The 20366-nt window shown below is 38.0% G+C and overlaps 1 protein-coding gene across 1 annotated transcript in view; it reads left to right on the top strand.

The window, feature by feature from the left end:
• The window catches only part of NIPBL (NIPBL cohesin loading factor), a 146303-nt gene that overhangs the window by 36859 nt on the left and 89078 nt on the right, over window positions 1-20366 (top strand). The window contains exon 10 of the mRNA XM_007951572.2: window positions 20097-20279. Within this exon, the coding sequence (XP_007949763.1) occupies window positions 20097-20279 (183 nt within the window). The remainder of the gene's footprint in view (window positions 1-20096; window positions 20280-20366) is intronic.

The following is a 20366-nucleotide window of genomic DNA, read 5'->3' on the forward strand; positions in this document are numbered from 1 at the left end:
CTACTTCCGTAGTGATACTGCCTCGGAAACCCAAGGAGGGGTCGCTATGAGTCGGGTCCGACTCAACAGCACATAACAACAACAACAATCTGTTTTTACTCTTGGTGTGGTAGTTAAGTTTGTGTGTCAACTTGGCTGGGCCTGGTTGAGTGGCTGGGCAGCTAGTGGTAGTTATTCCCAATGATGAGACTGGCAATCAACTCTATCGTGGGACCCACCACAAGCAGCTGAGTAGCTGCTTTAGGGATGTGGTCTGCTTCCCTAATAAAAGAAACAGCTTTTATTTGTTGACCTAGGGCTTGTTAGCCTCAGCAGCCAGAAGCTGCCTGAGGGAACAGATGCCTCTAGCTTCAGTGGGCCAGGAGCAAGAGGCAGAGCTGAAGCCCAAGGTTGAGGGGCTTTCACACAACTTCTAGAGCCTGGCACTTTGAACTCAGACTTAAAGCCTCCCAAACTATGTGAGAATAAACTCCTGTTTGTTCAAGCCATCCCATTTGTGGTATTTCTGTTAGAGCGGTACTAGGTAATCAAAACACTTGATGTTTGTCAAATGGTCATTTTTTCACTGTTTATTTGATTTTGTCTTTTAAAAATTCAGAAATGAAAAAGGATTGCCTTCTGTATCACTAATTTTTGTTCTCTTTCAGTAAAGCTTTCAGATTTGAAATTAATGACAACCAGCTCTACAAAAATTTAAGACGTCATTCTTGATAAGTCTTCGTTATTTGACTTGAATGCATCTTTTCAGAATTATTTATCTAAAAATGACTCTAGAATGTTGGGGCTAGCTCTAGGATTGTTTAAAGTTTTTTGGTGAAAGTTTGGAAGTGGCTGATTTTATAAACTAAAGCATATAGTTACATAATTTCAGCAGAGTCAGATGGAAAGTGGTACCCTCTTATTCCCTTGTTCTGGACTGTCTTCTTCTTCCCTCCTCTATTACCCTACTCTTACCTCATTTTTCTAAGCTCTGTTCTAGCTGTGTCTTTTACAACTGCTTAAATAACGTCAGGAAATGAATGTCATTCCTGTATTAGTAATTGCTGTTATTTCCATGGGTTTTTCTGTCAGTTTCTTCTTAGTGCCAATCCATGTTTTTCATAAGTGTACTTTTAAAACAAGTGTATATATCTGGCATTCCTGGTGGCACAGTCGTTAAAGCACTTGACTGCTAACCATAAGGTTGGCTGTTTGAACACATCAGCCGCTCTGATGGAAGATACAGCAGTCTACTTCCATAAAGATTTACAGCCTTGGAAACCCTATCAGGCAGTTCTATCCTGCCCTACAGTGTCGCTTTGTAGGAATCTACTTGATGTCACTGGTTTTGGGGTATTTATTTGAGATGGTCATATGTGAGTAGTAAGTAGGACGTCTGGATATTAGAATGATATATATGTGGTATGCTCATACGCATATTTGTGTATGTTGTATATGTGCTGTCGAGTGGGTGTCGACCCATAGTGACCCTATGTACAGCAGAACCAAACTGCCCAGTCCTATACCATCCTCACAGTCGTTGGCTATGCCTGAGCCCATTGTTGCAGCTACTGTATCAATAATATAAACATATGTATTACTATATCTGCAATTATAATAAGTAGAGTTTTTCTTGGGAAAAAAAAAACTTTCAGTGCTTATGTTCATTTCAGCATCCCATGTTGATATCTTTTGGCTTTATTTATATCTTAGGATCTATATCCATTATTATTTTAGTAAAGTACCAATTTTGGTTTTATTTTAAACCTCTGCTATAGCAAGGAGCTCTGGTGGTGTAGTGCCTAAGCCATTTGACTACTAACCAGAGGCTGGCAGTTCAAACCCTCCAGCCACTTCTCGGAAGGAATATTGGGCAATCTACTTCTGTAGTGATACTGCTTCGGAAACCCAAGGTGGGGTCACCGTGAGTTGCATCCAACTCAAAGGCAGTGAGTAATTCGTAGGTCCACAATTCATGATAAAGATCATATCCCTTCTATCTAGTACAGTGTCTAGTTCATAAAAGCAAACATATTAAATGCTTATTGAATGAAGTGAGACTATATTGTCATCATGTTCAGAAAGGTTTTTGTGAGCAGATTAAAGTTGTGTACTCATCTTTTATATTCCCACCGGTATACCATAGCTCCAGAGCTACATTATTTTCAACTTACTATTCCCTAAGGTGGGAACTCTGGTGGCGCAGTGTCTAAGGCATCTGACTGCTAACCAGAAGGGTGGTGGTTCAAACCCACCAGCTACTTCTCAGAAGGAAGACTGGGCAATCTACTTCCGTAGTGATACTGCCTTGGAAACTGAGGAGGGGTCGCTATGAGTTGAATCAACTTGACAGCAGTGAGTTTGTTTTGTTGTTGTTGTTCCCTAAACTTATAATAACTTTCTTTACTCTGTCAACTACCTGGTTTTTGTTAAGATCCAAAGACTACTTATATTCATTTCTGTGTGGTTTCCCCTTTACCCTTATTTTGCTTGAAGCTGCTAAAAGATTGGTTCAGTATCAGTCCCATTCTCATCCTGATTCTGTCAGTTTCCCAGTCTTTTCCCTATCACATTGTTTTCTTCCTTACCATTGAGGGGAATAAAAACTCTTCTATTAAAATATGTTTTAGTATATTAAATGCCAAAAATAATCTTTATTGTTAAAATAATATTTACTCAGAATATTACCACATTATACTTACATGTACAGTTGGTCTCTAAATTAAAATAGTAAAGTTATGAGATCCTTAAGACTCACATGATCATCAGTGTCTAAAAATACCTTAGCTTTACATCCAAGGAAACGAAATTTTTCTCCTTCCTCTCCCTAGATCCCCTAATTAGTGTTTCATTTTTCATTAGTTATACACTCAACTAACTGCTTTCAAAAAACATCTCATACCATTTATTATTTGAGATCATGCCTATACAGAGCAATAATTGCTGATAGTTGTCTTTGGGAATATGTACTTATCTGGCATTTCTAATAGTCAAAATCTATTAACCTATGTTGTTCAAGTAATAACTGATGGTTGAAGTCCTTGTTAGAAGCAGTTATTTCACTTCAGTTATCTTCTGTAGTAATTACACTACTAAATGCTTATCACTAGCTGGTTATTGCCTTTTTTGTAGCACTGAACTGTCTAGTAGTATTAAGCATTTCTCATCTTCTGTAAGTTTGGGAGAAAGTACTGTTTATGAGAGTGAATTTTTGGCTTAGTTTATGGATGCCTAAAGTGAGGAATTCTCAGTGTATTTTCTCTAAAATAGGTGGGCCTATAATGTTCTGGTAGCATAGTGGCTAAAGCACTTGACTGCTAACCAGAAGGCTGGCGGTTCAAACCCACCAGCCACTCCTCGGAAGGAAGGTTGGGCAATCCTACTTCCGTAGTGATACTGCCTTGGAAACCCAAGGAGAGGTCGCTACGAGTCGTGGCCAACTTGACAGCACATAACAACAACAATACTTAATAATGCTGCCCTAGAGATTTATGTTTTTTTTAACAGTTTCATAAAATTCCTTTAAAAAAAAAAAACTCAAATATCCAGTATTTTTTAGGATTTTAGAGTCACTGCTGCTTTTGGATATGTTTTCAGAATGTTTATTTTAAGAGTTGGCATAATATGAACCTTGCTGTTGCTGAACTGTAGAGCAGTATTTTGAAAATTTGTGATCATGATTCTCATTCTTAGAATATCTTATCCGAATTTTGCTTAGTAAATAATTGATATTAATATTGATTTTAAAAGATACGTTAAGTAGAACTTTTTTCATAAAAATTAAATTTATTAAAGGTTGCTAGAAGTCTTCTTTCCATTACATTTCATTTCTCAAATTCACCAAGGACATAGCTTTTATGTTGTTGCTGTTGTTGTTGTTAGGTGCCATTAAGTCGGTTCTAAGTCATAGAGATTCTGTGTACAACAGAACAAAATTCTGCCTGGTCCTACACCACCCTCCCAGTTGTGTTTGAGCCCATTGTTGGAGCCACCTTATCAATCCATCTCATTAAAGGTCTTCCTCTTTTTCTCTGACTCTCTCCTTTACCAAGCACAATGTCCTTCCCTACTGGTCCCTCCTGATAACAGGCCAAAGTACTGAGACAGAGTACTTTGCTTCTGTAGTCCTATCTGTTGTCTTATCTGCTGAAAATGTGTATATGATTAAGGAACAAGGAACTAGCAAATACTAATTATGACATTGCTCTTATCTAAGAAGAAATAGTCATTACTCTCATACACTGAATTCTGTCTTCATCTTTAAAAAGTTCAAAAAATCTTGCCTTCCTCCAATGTATACACAAAGGCCTAGTGCATATATTAAGGTAATTAATAACAACTTGATACAATATGTGTAGTTGTTTAGGAAATTGGTATTTAATATGGATTCCCTCTACCACCCACAAAAATTTGCATTCTCTGACTTCCAATGTACTGACTTCTGAAATTCTTCTTTAAATCCACTGTGAATAATTGTAGTAGAAAAAGTACTGGAATCAGAACCTTGAAGAAGTCCTAACATTTGAAAGCCATAGTTCATTTCCTTTTAGAATAGAGTAATCACTTTCTTGCCTACTTGATACAGTTGTGAGAACCAAAGGGTGTTATTGTTACAGTAAGAACTAAAAATACAATTTTTCACACAAAGAAATAGAGTGATTCAATTTTTTACTCAATTTATCTAATGCAGAAAGTAGTTTGTTAAAACACTTTCATGTGTCTTTATATCATTCAGTATATATTTGAAGGTACTGCTTATCACCATTTATTTTTCTCACTATGTATACATAGCAAGTCAATATTTGATCTTTTGATCTCTACTTCCTACTTTTGGTGTTTAGCAGTAGATTATCATTTGCATAATAATGTGCCTAGAAAGCATTTTTAAAATAGTTCATTCTCATAGTAATTTCCCAGCTGCACATTGATGAAATCTTTGTAGTGTAAAAATTATCAAAACTGTTACGCTTAGAAATAGACTTAAGATTTTTCTTTAAAAGCTTTCCTTTTGCGTGCTTCGTTTGTAATATCATTATTTTAGTTGTTAGAAACCAACTCCTTGGTGTTTTATCTTTCTTAAATGAACCCCTTTGCATTGACTTAAACTGTACAGGCTATAACTAGAGGGTGAGGGGCACCTTGTACCATTTTAACAAAATATGACATATAGCGACCCCCATTGGGTTTCCAATGCGGTAAATCTTTACGAAAGTAGATTGTGCCGTCTTCCTTCCATGGAGTGACTGGTGAGTTTGAACCGCCAACCTTCTGGTTAGCAGTCAAATGCCTCAGGCACTGCGCCACCATAGCTCCTTTGATATAGCCCAAGAGTCAGCAAAATTTTTCTTTAAAAGACCACATAGTGTATATTTTAGGGTTTGCAGACCACTCAACTCTAATACTGCAATGTGAAAGCAGTCATAGACGATATGTATGTAAATGAATTTATAGGGCTTTGTAAACTTTGTATACGGAACAGAGGGTGGGCCAAATCTGGCTGCATAGGCTGTAGTTAGCTGAACCTTGATACAGATGATAAAGTTAAAGCTTTGTATAGGTGACCACAACAGAAATAATGAGAATGTTCATGCTTTGTGAAGAACACAACCAATGTCCCTGAACAATTTATATAAAAATTATTGAATAGGAACCTAAACTGCTTTGTAAACCTTCACCAAAAACATAAATACAATATTAGTTTAAAAAAAAAAAAAAAAACTTTATGTAGGTGAATACAAGTAACTACATTTTTTTAAAAATGATTCTGGTGAAAGTTTACAGAGCAAATTCACTTTCCATACAGCAGCTCACATTCACTTTGTCTCATGACATTGACTGCAATTTCCCACAATGCAACAGTTCCCCGTCTATGTCCTCCCCATAGTTACATTTCTTGTGTCCTTCCCTCCCATGCACTCCTGCCCCCCGAGCTGTCTCCCTGTGCATACACAGCCCTTCTGTTCTCCCATGATTCATCTCTCCAAGGACTGTATCTACCCAGTGTAAATATTCAGCTCATTTACCTGTTTTCTGCTTGGCTGGAAGCCACAGGAGTGGATTCAGTTCCAGACCTGAAGGGCAGCTAGGGGCTATAGTCTCAGTGGTTCCATCAGGCTCTATCAGACCAGCATACCTGGTTCTTTTTTTTTTTTCAAATGATTTTGAGTTTTGTTCTACATTGTTCTCCCACTCTATATCCAGGATCCTCCTACATAGATCCCCTTCTGAGTGGTTGACAGTGGTAGCTGGGCACCCTCTAGTTCTTCTGGTCTAGTAGTTGTATAAGCTGAGGATCGCATGGTGTATGACTACTACATTATTTATTCTGTGGCAGATGAGACCTAAAATTTGCATCTCCTACTGCCTTTGGAGCATGTATGTTTATATAAAAAGAGAAATCTAAGCAGAGTTTTGATTTGTATTTCTGGTTCTTATTTAATATTTGTAAGTGTAGTATGAAGTTACGAGTCCCTAGGCAGCACAGATGGTTAAGTTTCCAACTACTAACAAAAAGTTTTGTGGTTAAATTCACCTAGCAGCACCTCAGAAGACAAGCCTAGCAGCCTCTTTCCAGAAGGAACTATTCTGAACACATGAGGTTGTTTTGAGTCAGAATTGACTTGACGGTAACTAACAACAATAGTAGCAAGTTTGTCAAGTATATAGCGTGAAGTTAGCCAAGTATACTACTTGTCGTCGTTGTTGTTTGTTATGTGCCGTCGAGTCAGACCCGACTCATACTTACATACTATTAGTGAAAAAGATGTCACTTTGAAGACTAGGGTATACCTAATCCAAGCCGTGGCATTTTCAATCACCTCATATGCATGGGAGAGTTGAACAATAATTGAGGCCAAAGAAGAATTGATGCTTTTGAATTGTGGTGTTGGTGAAGAATACTGAAAGTACCATAGACTGCCAAAACAGTGAACAAATCTGTCATGGAAGAAGTGCAGCTGGAATGCTCCTTAGAAGTAAGAATGGCCAGACTCCATCTTTCTTAACTTTGGTCATGTTGTCAGAAGGGACCAGTCCCTGGAGAAGGATATCATGTGTAGTAAAGTCAAAGGTCAAAGAAAAAAGGGAAGACCCTCCCAAGATGGATCGACACAGTGACTGCAGTGATGAGTTGAAGCACAGCAGAGATTGTGAGAATGGTGCAGGACCAGGCAAAGTTGTGTTCTGTTGTACATAGGATCGCTGTGAGTCACAATCAGCTCAGCAGCACCTAACAATAATATTAGTGAGTATTAATTTTCAAGTAGTATGTATGTGTGTGTGTGTGTATACGGACTTACTTAAGTTGCCTTAAATACACTTTCACTTCATCACACTACTATGAATTCTTGTCACTTTGTGGGTATAAACCAAAAACCCATTGCCGTCATGTCAGCACATAGTGATCCTATAGGACAAAACTTCCCAACTTGGTTTCCAAGGCTGAAAACTTTACAGAAGCAGACTGCCAAATCTTTCTTCAGCACAGCAGCTGGTGCCTTCTAATGCTGACCTTAGTTAGCAGCTGAACACTTAACCCCCCCTACACCACCAGGGTTTACTTCTCCATAATTATCAATATAGAACAAGTAAGAACTGCCTTCAGAATTTGAAAAATAATTTTCAATGGAAAAAATTCTTAGAGGACCAGAAGAAAAGCATTCTAGTAATTCTACTAACCATTCACCGAGTATTTATTGCCATCTTTAGCATCCCAAACACTGTACTGAATTCTTTTGTAAACACAGCAGTTTGTGACTTTATCAAAGTGTGATCCAGTGGAGGATGTGGATTACTAAAGTGTCAGTGACAGTGTAATATTATTGAGGAAGTGGGTCCTTGGTAAGTACATAGGAATTAGGGGATCAGGTGTTTCTTAGCAGAGAGGCAAAAGGGAGAAGAAAAAGTATAGCAAGTTCCAGGAATTTAACATAATTGGACAATGTTTTGAGTACAGTGGGCAAGAAGTCAGGTGAGACTATTTTTTTGTTAGGTACTGTCAAGTCAGTTTCGACTCATAGTGACCCTGTGTACAACAGAATGAAACACTGCCTGGTCCTGCACCATCCTCGCTGTTGTTAATTTGCTTGAGTCCATTGTTGCAGCTACTGTGTCAGTCAGTCTTGTTTAAGGTCTTCCCTTTTTCCACTGCCGCTCAACTTTACTAAGCATGATATCCTTCTTCAGGGACTGGCCCCTTCTGACAAGATCAGAATACATGAGACTAAGTCTGGCCATGCTCACTTCTAAGGAGCATTCCAGCTGTACCTCCTCAAAGACAGATTTGTTTTGTTCTTCTAGCAGTCCCTAGTGCATTCAGTATTCTTTACCAGCACCACAGTTAATATGTATCAATTCTTCTGCAGCCTTCTTTATTTGATGTCCAGCTATTGCATACATATGAGGATACTGAAAATATCGTGGCTTGGGTCAGGCGCACTTTAGACTTCAAAGTGATATATTTGTTCTTAAACACTTTAAAGAGATCTTTTACAGCAGATTTCCCCAATACGATACGTCGTCTGTTATTTTTCTTATTTATTTGGTGTGATGTGAGTGAAAGTTTACAGAGCTAATTCATTTTCCATACAACAGTTCATAAACATTTTGTTTCATGACATTCATCGGCAATACCCGTAATGTAACAGTTTCTTCCCACTTCCTCCCTGTGGTTACATTTTCCCTGTTTCCTTCTTTTCTAAACATTCCTGCCCTCTGAGCTCTGTCCCTGTGCAAATACTGCCCTTCTCATCTCCTATGGTTAATTGTTCTTAGGACTGTACCTAACTGATGTAAATGTTCACCTTATATGCCTATTGTTTGACTGGAAGCTGCAGGAATAAGTTCAAGTCCAGGCCTGAAGGGTGACTAGGGCCCGTAGTCTTGGGGGTTTCACCAGCTTCTATCAGACCAGTAAGCCTAGTCTCTTTTATGATTTTGAGTTTTGGTCCACATTTTTCTCCTAGTCTCTCCAGGATTTCCTATTTTGATCTCTTTCTGAGTGGTTGACAGTGGTAGCTGGGCAATACCTATTTCTTCTGGTCTCGCTAAGGGTCAGGTAGGCTGAGGTTTACATGGTCTACTAGTTCCTTGGATTAATTGTGTCCATGCATCCTTGATTTTCTTCATTCTTCTTTGCTCCAGATGAGGAGAGACTAGTGGTTGCATCTCACTTGGCCACTTGCAAGCTTTTAAGACCTCAGTTACTACTCAAAAAAGTAGGATGTTGTTGTTGTTATGTGCCATTGAGTCATCTCTGACAACCTTATCTACAACAAAATGAAATACTGTCCTGTGCTGTACCAGCCTCATGATCCTTACTATACCTGAGCCCATTACTGCAGCCATGTTAATCCATGTTGTTGAGGGCCTTCCCCTCTTTCATCAACCCTCCACTTTACCAAGCATGACATCCTTCTCCAGAGAATGGTTCCTTGTAACAACATGACCAAAGTAGGTGAGACAAAGTCTGGCCATCCTCGCATCCAAGTAGTATTCTGACTGCACTTCTTCCAGGACAGATTTGTTAGTTCTTCTGGCAGTCCATGGTACTTTCATTATTCTTTACCAACACAAATCAAAAGCATCAACTCTTCTTTGCTCTTCCTTATTCATGGTCCAGCGCTCACATGCATATGAAGTGATTGAAAATGCCATGGCTTTTCTTCCTCTTCAAGGAATATCTTTGCTTTTCAGCACTTGAAAGAGGTCTTTTGCAACCAATTTGCCCCATACGATATGTCTTTTGATGTCTTGACTGCTGCTTTCATTGACATTGATTGTAGAACCAAGTAATATGCAGTCTTTGACAACTTAAGTCTTTTTTCCATCTATCGTGATACTGCTTATTGGTCCAGTTGTGAGGATTTTTGTTTTCTTTATACTGAGTTGTAATCCATACCACGGACTGTAGTCTTTAATCTTCATCAGTAAGTGCTCCAAGTCATCCTCACTTTCAGCAAGCAAAGTTGTGTCATCTCAGTATCTCAGGTTGTTAACGAGCCTTCCTCCAATCCTGATGCCACGTTCTTCATATAGTCCAGCTTCTCTAATTATTTGCTCAGTATACAAGTTGAATTGTTGTTGTTGTTATGTGCCGTCGAGTCGGCCCCGACTCATAGCGACCCCTCCTTGGATTTCCGAGGCAGTATCACTACGGAAGTAGGATTGCCCAACCTTCCTTCCGAGGAGGGGCTGGTGGTTTGAACCACCAGCCTTCTGGTTAGCAGTCAAGTGCTTTAGCCACTATGCTACCAGAGCTCCAAGATACAACACTGATGCACTCCCTTCCTAATTTTAAAACATGCAGTTTTAACATCCCCTTGTTCTGTTCAAACAACAGCCTCCTGGTCTATGTACAGGTTGCTCATGAGCACAATTAAGTGTTCTGGAATTCCCATTCTTCTCAATATTATCCATAATTTGTTCTGATCCACACAAACAAATGCCTTTGTGTTGTCAATAAAGCACAAGTAAACATCTTTTTGGTATTCTCTGCTTTCAGCCAAGATCCATCTGACATCAGCTATGATATCCCTCACTCCACGTCCCCTTCTGAATCCAGCTTGCATCTTTGGAAGTTCTCTGTCAGTATACTGCTGCAGCCATTTTTTAATTATCTTCATTAAGATTATATTTGTGTGTGATATCAATGATATTGTTCAATAATTTCCACATTCTGTGGGATCACCTTTCTCTGGAATGGGTACAAATATGGATCTCTTCCAGTCAGTTGGCCACATAGCTGTCTTCCAGATTTCTTGGCATGGCCAAATGAGTGCCTTTAGTGTGACATCCATTTGTTGAAACATCTCAATGGATAGCCCATCAATTCCTGTAGCCTTGTTTTTCACCACTTCCCTCCGTGCATCTTTGACTTCTTCCTTCAATATCATTGTTTCTTGATTATATGCCACCTCCTGAAATGGAGAAACATTAACCAATTCTTTTTGGTATAGTGACTCTGTGTATTCCTTCCATCTTCTTTTGATGTTTCCTGTGTCATTCAGTATATTGCCCATAGAATCTTTCAGTACTGCAACTCAACCCTTAAATTTCCTTTTCAGTTCTTTCAGCTTGAGAAATGCCAAACATGTTTTTACCTTTTGGCTTTCCAACTCCAGGTCTTTGCACATTTCACTATAGTAATTGGCTTTGTCTGCTCAAGCTGCTTTTTGAAATTCTGTTCATCTCTTTTGTCCTGTCATTTTTTCCCATTCACTTTAGCTACTCTGCATTCAAAGGCAAATTTCAGAGTCTCTTCTGACATCCATACTGGTCTTTTCTTCCTTTCTTGTCTTACTAATGACTTTCTGCTTTCTTCATGGGTGATGTTCTTGTGATGTCATCCCACAATTCCTCTGGTTTTCAGTCACTGGTGTTCAGTGCCTCCAATCTATTCTTTAGATGGTCTCTAAATTCAGGAGGGATATAATCAAGGTCATATATTGGCTCTCATGGACTTCTTTTAATTGTCTTTAGCTTCAACTTGAACTTGCGAATAAGCAATTGATGGTCTGTTCCACAATCAGCTCCTGGCCTTGTTTTGACTGAAGATATTGAGGTTTTCCACTGCCTCTTGCCACAGATGTAGTCAGTCTGTTTCCCGTGTACTCTGTCTGATGAAGTCCACATGTATAGCTGCTATTTCTGTTGCTGAAAAAAAGGTAATTGCAGTGAATAAGTCGTTGGTCTTGCATAATTCTGTCATGTGATCTCCAGTGTCATTTCTATCACCAAGGCCATATTTTCCAACCGCTAGTGATTCTTTGTTTCTAACTTTTTCATTCAAGTCACCAGTGATAATTAACACATCTTGATTTCATGTTCAGTCAATTTCAGACTACAGAAGTTGGTAAAAATCTTCAGTTTTTCATCTTTGGCTTTGGTGGTTGATGTGTAAATTTGAATAATAGTGGTATTAACTGGTCTTCCTCATTGGTGTATGGATATTGTCCTATCACTGACAGCATTGTACTTCAGGGTAGATCTTGATAAACAGTCTTTGTGATGATAAATGCCACGCCATTCTTCTTCAGTTTGTCATTCCTGGTATAGTAGATCTGATTCAAAATGGCCAAAAGGAGTCCATTTCAGCTCACTAATAATGCCTAGAATATTGCTCTTTGTGCCTTCCAGCATTCCATATCATTTTTGACAACTTCCAGTTTTCCAAGATTCATACTTGGTACATTCCATGTTCCAATTATTAATAGATGTTTGCAGCTGTAGAACAGTGTTTTTGTGTAGTATGTCATGCCAATTGATTGTTATGTCCCTGGCAACCATAATCCTGAGCCTCTGGGCCCAGTGACTCCCTCAGGGTGGTTGGCAAAAAAGTTACCATAACTTTGCCCCAAACCAAAAACCAAACTCACTGCCATCAAGTTGGATCTGACTCATAGCAACCCCTCCTTGGGTTTCCAAGGAAGTGTCACTATGGAAGTAGAGTGCCCAGTCTTCCTTCTGAGAAGTGGCTGGTGGGTTTGAACTGCCAGCCTTCTGGTTAGCAATCACATGCCTTAGGCACTATGCCACCGTAACTCCTAACTTTGCTGTATTTATTAGCTGTATTAAATATATGAAGATTTTGATAGCACATGTATTTCTTGACTGCTCCTTCCATGGGTTTTGATTGTGTATCCAAGTAAAATGAAATCTTTGGCAACTTCGATCTTTTCACTCTTTATCCTGATATTACAAATTGGTCCAATTGTGAGGCTGCTTGTTTTCTTCATATTGAAGTTTAATCCATACTGAAGGCTGTAGTCTTTGATCTTCATCAGTAAGTACTTCAAGTCTTCTTCACTTTCAGGTTTCAGGTTTGCGTCATCTGCATATTGCAGGTTGTTAATGAGTCTTCCTTCAGTCCTGATGCTGCGTTCTTCCTCATATAGTCCAGCTTCTCGGATTATTTGCTCAGCATACATATTGAATAAGCATAGTGAAAGGATACAACCTTGACACACACCTTTCCTGGTTTTAAACCAATTTTGAACAAATATCCCCATATTTGTTTGAACGATGCCTCTTGGTTGATGTGCAGATTCCTCATGAGCACAATTAAGTATTCTGGAATTCCCATTCTTCACAATGTAATCTAATTTGTTATAATCCACACAGTCAGGCATTTGCATAGTTAGTAAAACACAAGTAAACATCTTTCTGGTAAGACTTGTTGTTGTTGTTATGTGCCGTCAAGTTGGACCCAACTCATAACCCCTCCTTGGGTTTACGAGGTGGTATCACTATGGAAGTAGATTGCCCAACCTTCCTTCCGAGGAGTAGCTGGTGGGTTTGAACTGCCAGGCTTCTGGTTAGCAGTCAGGTGCCTTAGGCACTACACTACCAGAGCTCCCTCTGGTAAGGCTAGATTGGTCAAAATTTAACACTGATAGTTTTTATAGCCATTGGATAGTAAGAAACTAATTAGGAAAGATGCCATTCTTAGCATCAAGGATTGTTGAAAAATTTTTTTTTCTAGAATATAATACTGCAGGAAGTGTTGCTAAAATTCCTACACATTCTGGTACTGTGCTTTTCTGGTATCAGCAATCTAATGTATATGCTACTATGAGTGATTTAATCTACAAGTCTTCGATTGCTAAAATTTAGCATTTGTAGGAGAGTGAATTTATTCTTCAGCCTTTTTATAGCCAGAATGTAGAGACATTCTGAAATATTACCTACATAAAGTTAACACATAATTAAACCAACATAGTGTTACCCCTTACCAGTAACTTAAAATTTTATGGTGATTAAGACATCTCATTTAAAGGAGATAGTAATTGAGAGAAGAAATGAGGTGAGAAAGAGAATCATAAAGTACTAGCAATCTGAAAATTTTAAGAATAGCTCAGTAAACAAAAATAATCCCTAAAATCATCAATGTGTTTATAAATAGTCAGTGAAACATTATGTTTGCATTTAAGAATTATTTCCTAATTTAGGGGGAAGAATGGAAACTAAACATATCATAGAAATAAGTTGAAATATTCACTGTTTGTTTATTTTTTTTATTTCTGGTGAACGTTTACACAGATAATTAGATTCCCTTTTAATAAGTACATGTTGTTCAGTGACATTATTTACATTTTCACAATGTGTCAGCATTTTCATTATTTCTCTTCTGGTTGTTCTGTTTCTGTTAATCTAGCTTCCTTGCCCCCCTTACCTTCTCACCTCTGCTCTAGGTAAATATTGACCATTTGGTTTCATACAGATGATTATTTAAAGGAGCACAGTACTCACAGTGATACTATTTATGATCTAATCTATTATTTGGCTCAAAGGTGATCTCCAAGAGTGGGTTAAGTTGCAGGTTTAAGGGGTATCTCATGACAGTAGTCTTGTAATCCTCCAGTGTCTACTGGTCCAGTAAATCTGGCCTTTGTCAGGAATTTGAGGTTGGTTCTGCATTTTTCTCCCATTCTGTCCTGAACCATTTGTTGTATCCTGTCAGAATGGTTGTTAGTGGTAGCCTAGCACCATCTAGTTCTTCCTGTCTCAGGATAGTGGAAGTTGGGACATCTTCTGAAGTGAAACACTTGGTCTTTGAATTAATCATGTTGCTTTTCCTTCCCAAGTTGTGTAAAGATTAAAATGATCTATTGTTGTTAGTTGCTATCAAGTTGATTCAGGCCCATGGAGACCCCATGTGTGCAGAGTAGAAATGCTTCATAGGATTTTCAAGACTGTGACCTTTCAGAAGCGTATTGGCAAATCTGTCTTCCCAGGTGTCTGTGAATGGGTTCAATTTTTTTACTTCAAGTGCTAAACCATTTGAATCACCCAGGAGCTCCTAAAATGATCTAGAGAATATTAAAGCTCTTAATCTGATAATGTTCATGTTAATCCTCATTAGGGAATAAGAAAGAATAAACTACAGTAAATAAGCTTTTATGCCAGTTTTCTTGGAAGTAAGACTCAGGTTTTTATTTCTATGTTTTGCTGTTGTGTGGATTTTTTTTTTTTTTAAAGAGTGAGATGAGAGCAGAATCCTTCCTCTAAAGATAATCCATCGTAGAGAAAGCACAAGTACCAATATATACTTTACCCTCAATTATCTATATTTATCTGCAGGATAATTTTAATTCTGGGGTGTGTCAAATCAGTATTTTTTTAATGAATGTGAGCTTGATCAGAACATAAGATATATCTGCTTTTTTAAAAAATCACATGATGGATTAAAAGTCAAATACTTGGGTTATCCATATTTATAGATCCAAAAAAGATTATCATGTTTCATGTAGTAAAAGGAAAGAAAAGAATTTCCATCTTAATCATTTTTTGAAAATCTCTCAGGAACTATACAAGGAAGTACATTTGTAGGTGAACATAAGAAATTTTGAACCACAGAGTTAGGCAGTCAGACAGCATTTAACTGACCATATTTATCTATGCATACTACTGTACTTAATATTACAGGTCATATGGAAAGTGGCATGTATATACTAGAAGACATCATCTTTTACATTGTGAGGAATGCATCCAATGTCATGGAACACTTTATGTACAAACTATCATAGGAGAGGGAGCTCTGGTGGCGTAGCGCTTAAGGCATGTGACTGCTAACCAGAAGGCTGGCGGTTCATATCCACCAGCCACTCATCGGAAGGAAGGTTGGGCAATCTACTTCCGTAGTGATACCACCTCAGAAACCCAAGTAGGGGTCGCTGTGAGTCAGACCTGACTCCAAGGAAGTGGGTTTGGTTTTTGTTTTGGTATCATATGAGAAACTGTTTTGCTCTGTGAACTTTCACCTAAAGCACAATGAAAAAACATGTAAACAAAAAGTTAGAGATGTTTAGCTTAGAGAAAAGGAGCTCTGATGGTGTGGTGGATAAGGCATTTGGCTGCTAACCAGTGCGGTGGATAAGGCATTTGGCTGCTAACCAGAAAGTCAGTGGTTTGAACCCACCAGCTGCTCCACAGAAGAAAGATGAGGCAATCTACTTCCATAAAGATTTACAGCCTTGGAAACCCAATGAGGGTTGCTATGAGTTGCAATCAACTCATTGGCAGTTTTTGGTTTTTGGTTTTAGCTTAGAGAAGACTACTTGGCAACATACAGCTTTTTTGAAATATTTATAAAGATTGTCATATGGGAAAGAATTAGACTCACAAAGAAGAGTTGGGCTACTGGGTGGAAATCAGTAGATGTTTAAGCTCTGGAATGTACCCATTATGGATTGAATTGAGTTCCCTGAAAATTGTGTTGGAGCCCTGCTCCCTGTACCTGTGGATGTATGTGATGCTGTTTGGAAATAGGATTTTGCTTATGTTAATGAAGCCATACTAAACAGTAGTATAGGTCCTAAAAACTCATCACTTTTGACTTTTAACAAGAGCAGAATAGACACGTAGAGTCGTCTTTCACAGCTGACATACACTGGTGGATGCATCTACCAGCCAGAAACTCCAGGGTTTGCCGGCAGCTACTAGAAGCTGAAATAGACAAGGAAGGACTTCCTCCTAGACCCACACTCTAAATTCAGACCTCCTGCCTCCTGAACTGTGAGAAATAAATTTCTGCTTTTTAAAGTCATAAATAGCCCAACAAATAACATATAATTAAAAAACTAAACTCACTGCCATCATTTCCAACTCATAGCGACCCCTCCTTGGGTTTCGAGGGTGGTATCTCTATGGAATTAGATTGCCCAGTCTTCCTTCTGAAACATTTAATTAGCAATGTTCAAAAATTCTAATTAAAACTTTTCAAATGAGATCCCAGAGTGTGTTTAAAAATAAGCCTCTACAGCTTGAGACTAAAGATACTGATAATCCCAAGCTAAAGTTGATTTCTTTTACTTCTACCATTATTCTAAAAAGTGGACCTCACTGGTAAAGAAAAAGTAGTTAAGCTAAGAAAGCCATTATAAGTGTTAATATGATTTGAAAGTGACCCAGATAAATTAAATTCAACATTAAATAATGAGTCAAGATTCTCAGCAATGAAGTCTTTGGAATATTACCAGTTACCAGTATCTCTTTTGGGTAAAATTGTTTTAATGCATGTTTCAGAAGAACAGAAAATTGAAAGTTACTGAAAAAACTCCTTTATGATGTTTAATAAAAGCTTCATGAAGAATAAATCAGGATTATTCTTCCATTGCAATCAATACTTTGCATTCTGTATTCTTGAATTATTTTTATTGTGTGTTCTTGAGACTTTGAAATATATCTTAATAAGTAAGTACATTTTATTTTCTTGTCATGGTTTATTCTTAATTCTTTATATAAGCACTGTTATCATTTGAATATTATAAATGATAATATTAATTGTAAGTTACAAATATTCCTTGCTATAAACCACTAAGGTGCTCTTTGCTCCCAATTACAAAAATTTACCATTTAAGACACTATAAATACTTCCACTCAAAAATTCACTTGGATAATAACAAACATTAATCTATGGGTAGATACAGAAGTAGACAGGCTAAAGGATCCAGTGTGGCTAAGCAAAGTGCCTAAGGCATTTGATTGCTAACCACAAGGCTGGCGATTCAAACTCCACCAGCCATTCCTCGGAAGAAAGATTGGGCAATTTACTTCATAGTGATACTGCCTCGGAAACCCAAGGGGAGGGGTCACTATGAGTTGAATTGACTTGACAGCAGTGAGTTTGGGGTTTTTTTTTTTAATATATAAGTTTGGCAGATAATATTTCTATATGTATTTGTATGTGCTATAAGAATCTCCATATACAAAGTAGAGCTAATGGAGTAAAGTTATGGTAACTTCTCAGCCACAGCCAAACACCTTGAGGGAGTGAGTCACTGGGCCCGAGGCTTTGGACCATGGTCGAGGGGGACACTAAGCTAAATTGACATAACATACTACACAAAAACTTTATTCTACATTCGTACTTTGATAAGTAGCAACCAGGGTCTTAAAAGCTTAGAAGTGGCCATCTGAGGTGCAACACTGGTGTCTCCTCATCTGGAGCAAAGAAGAATGAAGAAAATCAAAGACATATGGAAGCAATTAGTCCAGCTATGTAAACCTCAGCATACCGATCCTGAGACCAGAACTAGATGGTGCATGGCTACCACCATCAGCCACTTAGAAAGGGATCAAAATAGGAGATCCTGGATAGAGTGGGAGAAGAATGTGAAACAAAACCCAATTGTAAAAAAGACCAGGCTTACTGGTTTGATAGAAGCTGATGAAACCCCTGAGACTATGCCCCTAGTCACTCTTTGGGCCTGGACTTGAACTCATTCCTGTGGCTTCCAGCCCAACAATTGTTGTTGTTGTTGTTGTTATGTGCCGTGGAGTCAAACCTGATTCATAGCGAACCCCTCCTTGGGTTTCCAAGGCAGTATCACCACAGAAGTAGGATTGCCCAACCTTCCTTCCGAGGAGTGGCTGGTGGGTTTGAACCGCCAGCTGTCTGGTTAGCAGGCAAGTGTCTTAGCCACTATGCTGCCAGAGCTCCCAGCAATAGACAGGCCTAAAAGGTGAACAGTTATACCAGGTAGGTACAGTTCTAAGAGTAATCAACCATGGGAGGTGAGAAGGGCAATATTTGCACAGGGAGATAGCTTAGAGGGCGGGAATGCGTAGCAAAGGACACAGGGAAAAGGTAACCCAGGGAGGACGTGGGAAGAGAGCTGTTATAGTATGGGTATTATAATCAATGTCATGAAACAAAACATTTTTTTATGTGTATGAACTGCTGTATAGAAAATGAATTAGCTCTTTCACCCAGATTACAATTTAAAAAAAAAAGTACGTGGATAAGTAAGTTAAAATTGTCATCTTTAGTAGTTATCAAGGACAAATTATCCTAAATAAATAAATAGATTTTTTAAATAAATAAAAAGCTTTTGCTACTTGTACTTTATTTTTAAACTGTCAACAAGATGTTGACTTATTCACAGCAACTGTGTATGAGTGTGTATAAAATTAAATAGCAAGTATAGTGTTAATAGTTCTTATAGTATAATATTGGTATATTTTCATCCTTCCTTTACTTTTCCCTGGGAAAATATGAACTTATTTCGTAACAAATTTGAGCTATTTAAATATGATCAAACCAACCATTTGTTGTCAAGTCGATTCCAACTCATGATGAGCCTGTGTATGTTCTGTTTCCATGACCTTTGTTCCCTGGGGTTTCCAGTGGCTGATTGTTGGAAGTAGACTGCCAGGCCTTTCTTCTAAGGCACCTCTGAGTGGACTCAAATCTCACACCTTTCAGTTGGCCGTTGAGTGTGTTAACTGTTAGCACAATGCAGGGACTCCATTTTCAATATATATTAAAATATTTTTGGTCTATATATCCTAGAATAGAAACCTTTCATGTTTCTGTTGTCTTCAGTTAAATGTATACATTGATGTGTCTGTCTAAGGAAATTATCCATAATACTAAAGGCGTTACCATACTTTTCAAATAGACTGTGATAAGTAAAAGCCTATATAACACTCTTATCTCAGCCACTGTAGCTACCACAGTGAGAGATGAAGAGGAGGCGATAAATGTCCGCCAGCATCTCTCATTTGTACTGAGATGTAGCATTAGTGACAAACTAACTGCTCCAGACCTTTATAAAGTAAGTTTTGGATGCTACCAAGAGTGTGAGAGATAACCCCTACCACAAATCCCCTTGTGTATATACCAGTGTGTCTCCAGTGTCAGAAAGTTTTTAGTTAGTGAAAACAAATGAAGATCAAAAATTAATGATAGAACCCTTTATTGTTGTGGCAATAAATGCCATATTTTGCCATTAAAGTTGTTATGTAAGTATTATTCTGTGCTATCCAATCAATTCTACTCATAGCAACCCTGTTAGACAGAATAGAACTGCCCATTGAATTTCCTAGGCTGTAAATCTTTATGGAAGCAGACTGCCACATGTTTCTTCCATGAAGCAGCTGGTGGGTTCAGATCTCTGATCTTTCCATTAACAGCCAAACACTTTATGAATAAAAATAGTGTTACTGATTTATGGTTAACACTGTTGCAGTTATAAATGTGAGTGTGTTTCATTAAAATACAAAGGTGATTTAAAACATTTATATAAGTACTAAGATTTAGTTTCCATTGTGTTAACTTAGTTGAAATTTTCCTTTATCTTCAGATTTAAATTTTTTTTCTTACCTTTTATTAATAGGTAGTATAGATCAATCAGTGTTAAAAGAATTACCCCCTGAACTCCTGGCAGAAATTGAATCCACTATGCCACTTTGTGAACGTGTGAAAATGAACAAACGCAAGCGTAGCACAGTTAATGAGAAGCCAAAGTATGCTGAAATCAGTTCAGATGAAGATAATGATAGTGATGAAGCTTTTGAATGTAAGTATCACATAATTTTATTATTATTTTAGAATTTAAAAGCAGATTGTATTTGTTTCATAATTTTTGGATTGGCAAGAGTACAAT

This window comes from Orycteropus afer, unplaced genomic scaffold, assembly GCF_000298275.1.
Source record: "Orycteropus afer afer isolate SDZICR_OR568_19922 unplaced genomic scaffold, OryAfe1.0 scaffold00300, whole genome shotgun sequence".
Lineage (NCBI taxonomy): Eukaryota > Metazoa > Chordata > Mammalia > Tubulidentata > Orycteropodidae > Orycteropus > Orycteropus afer.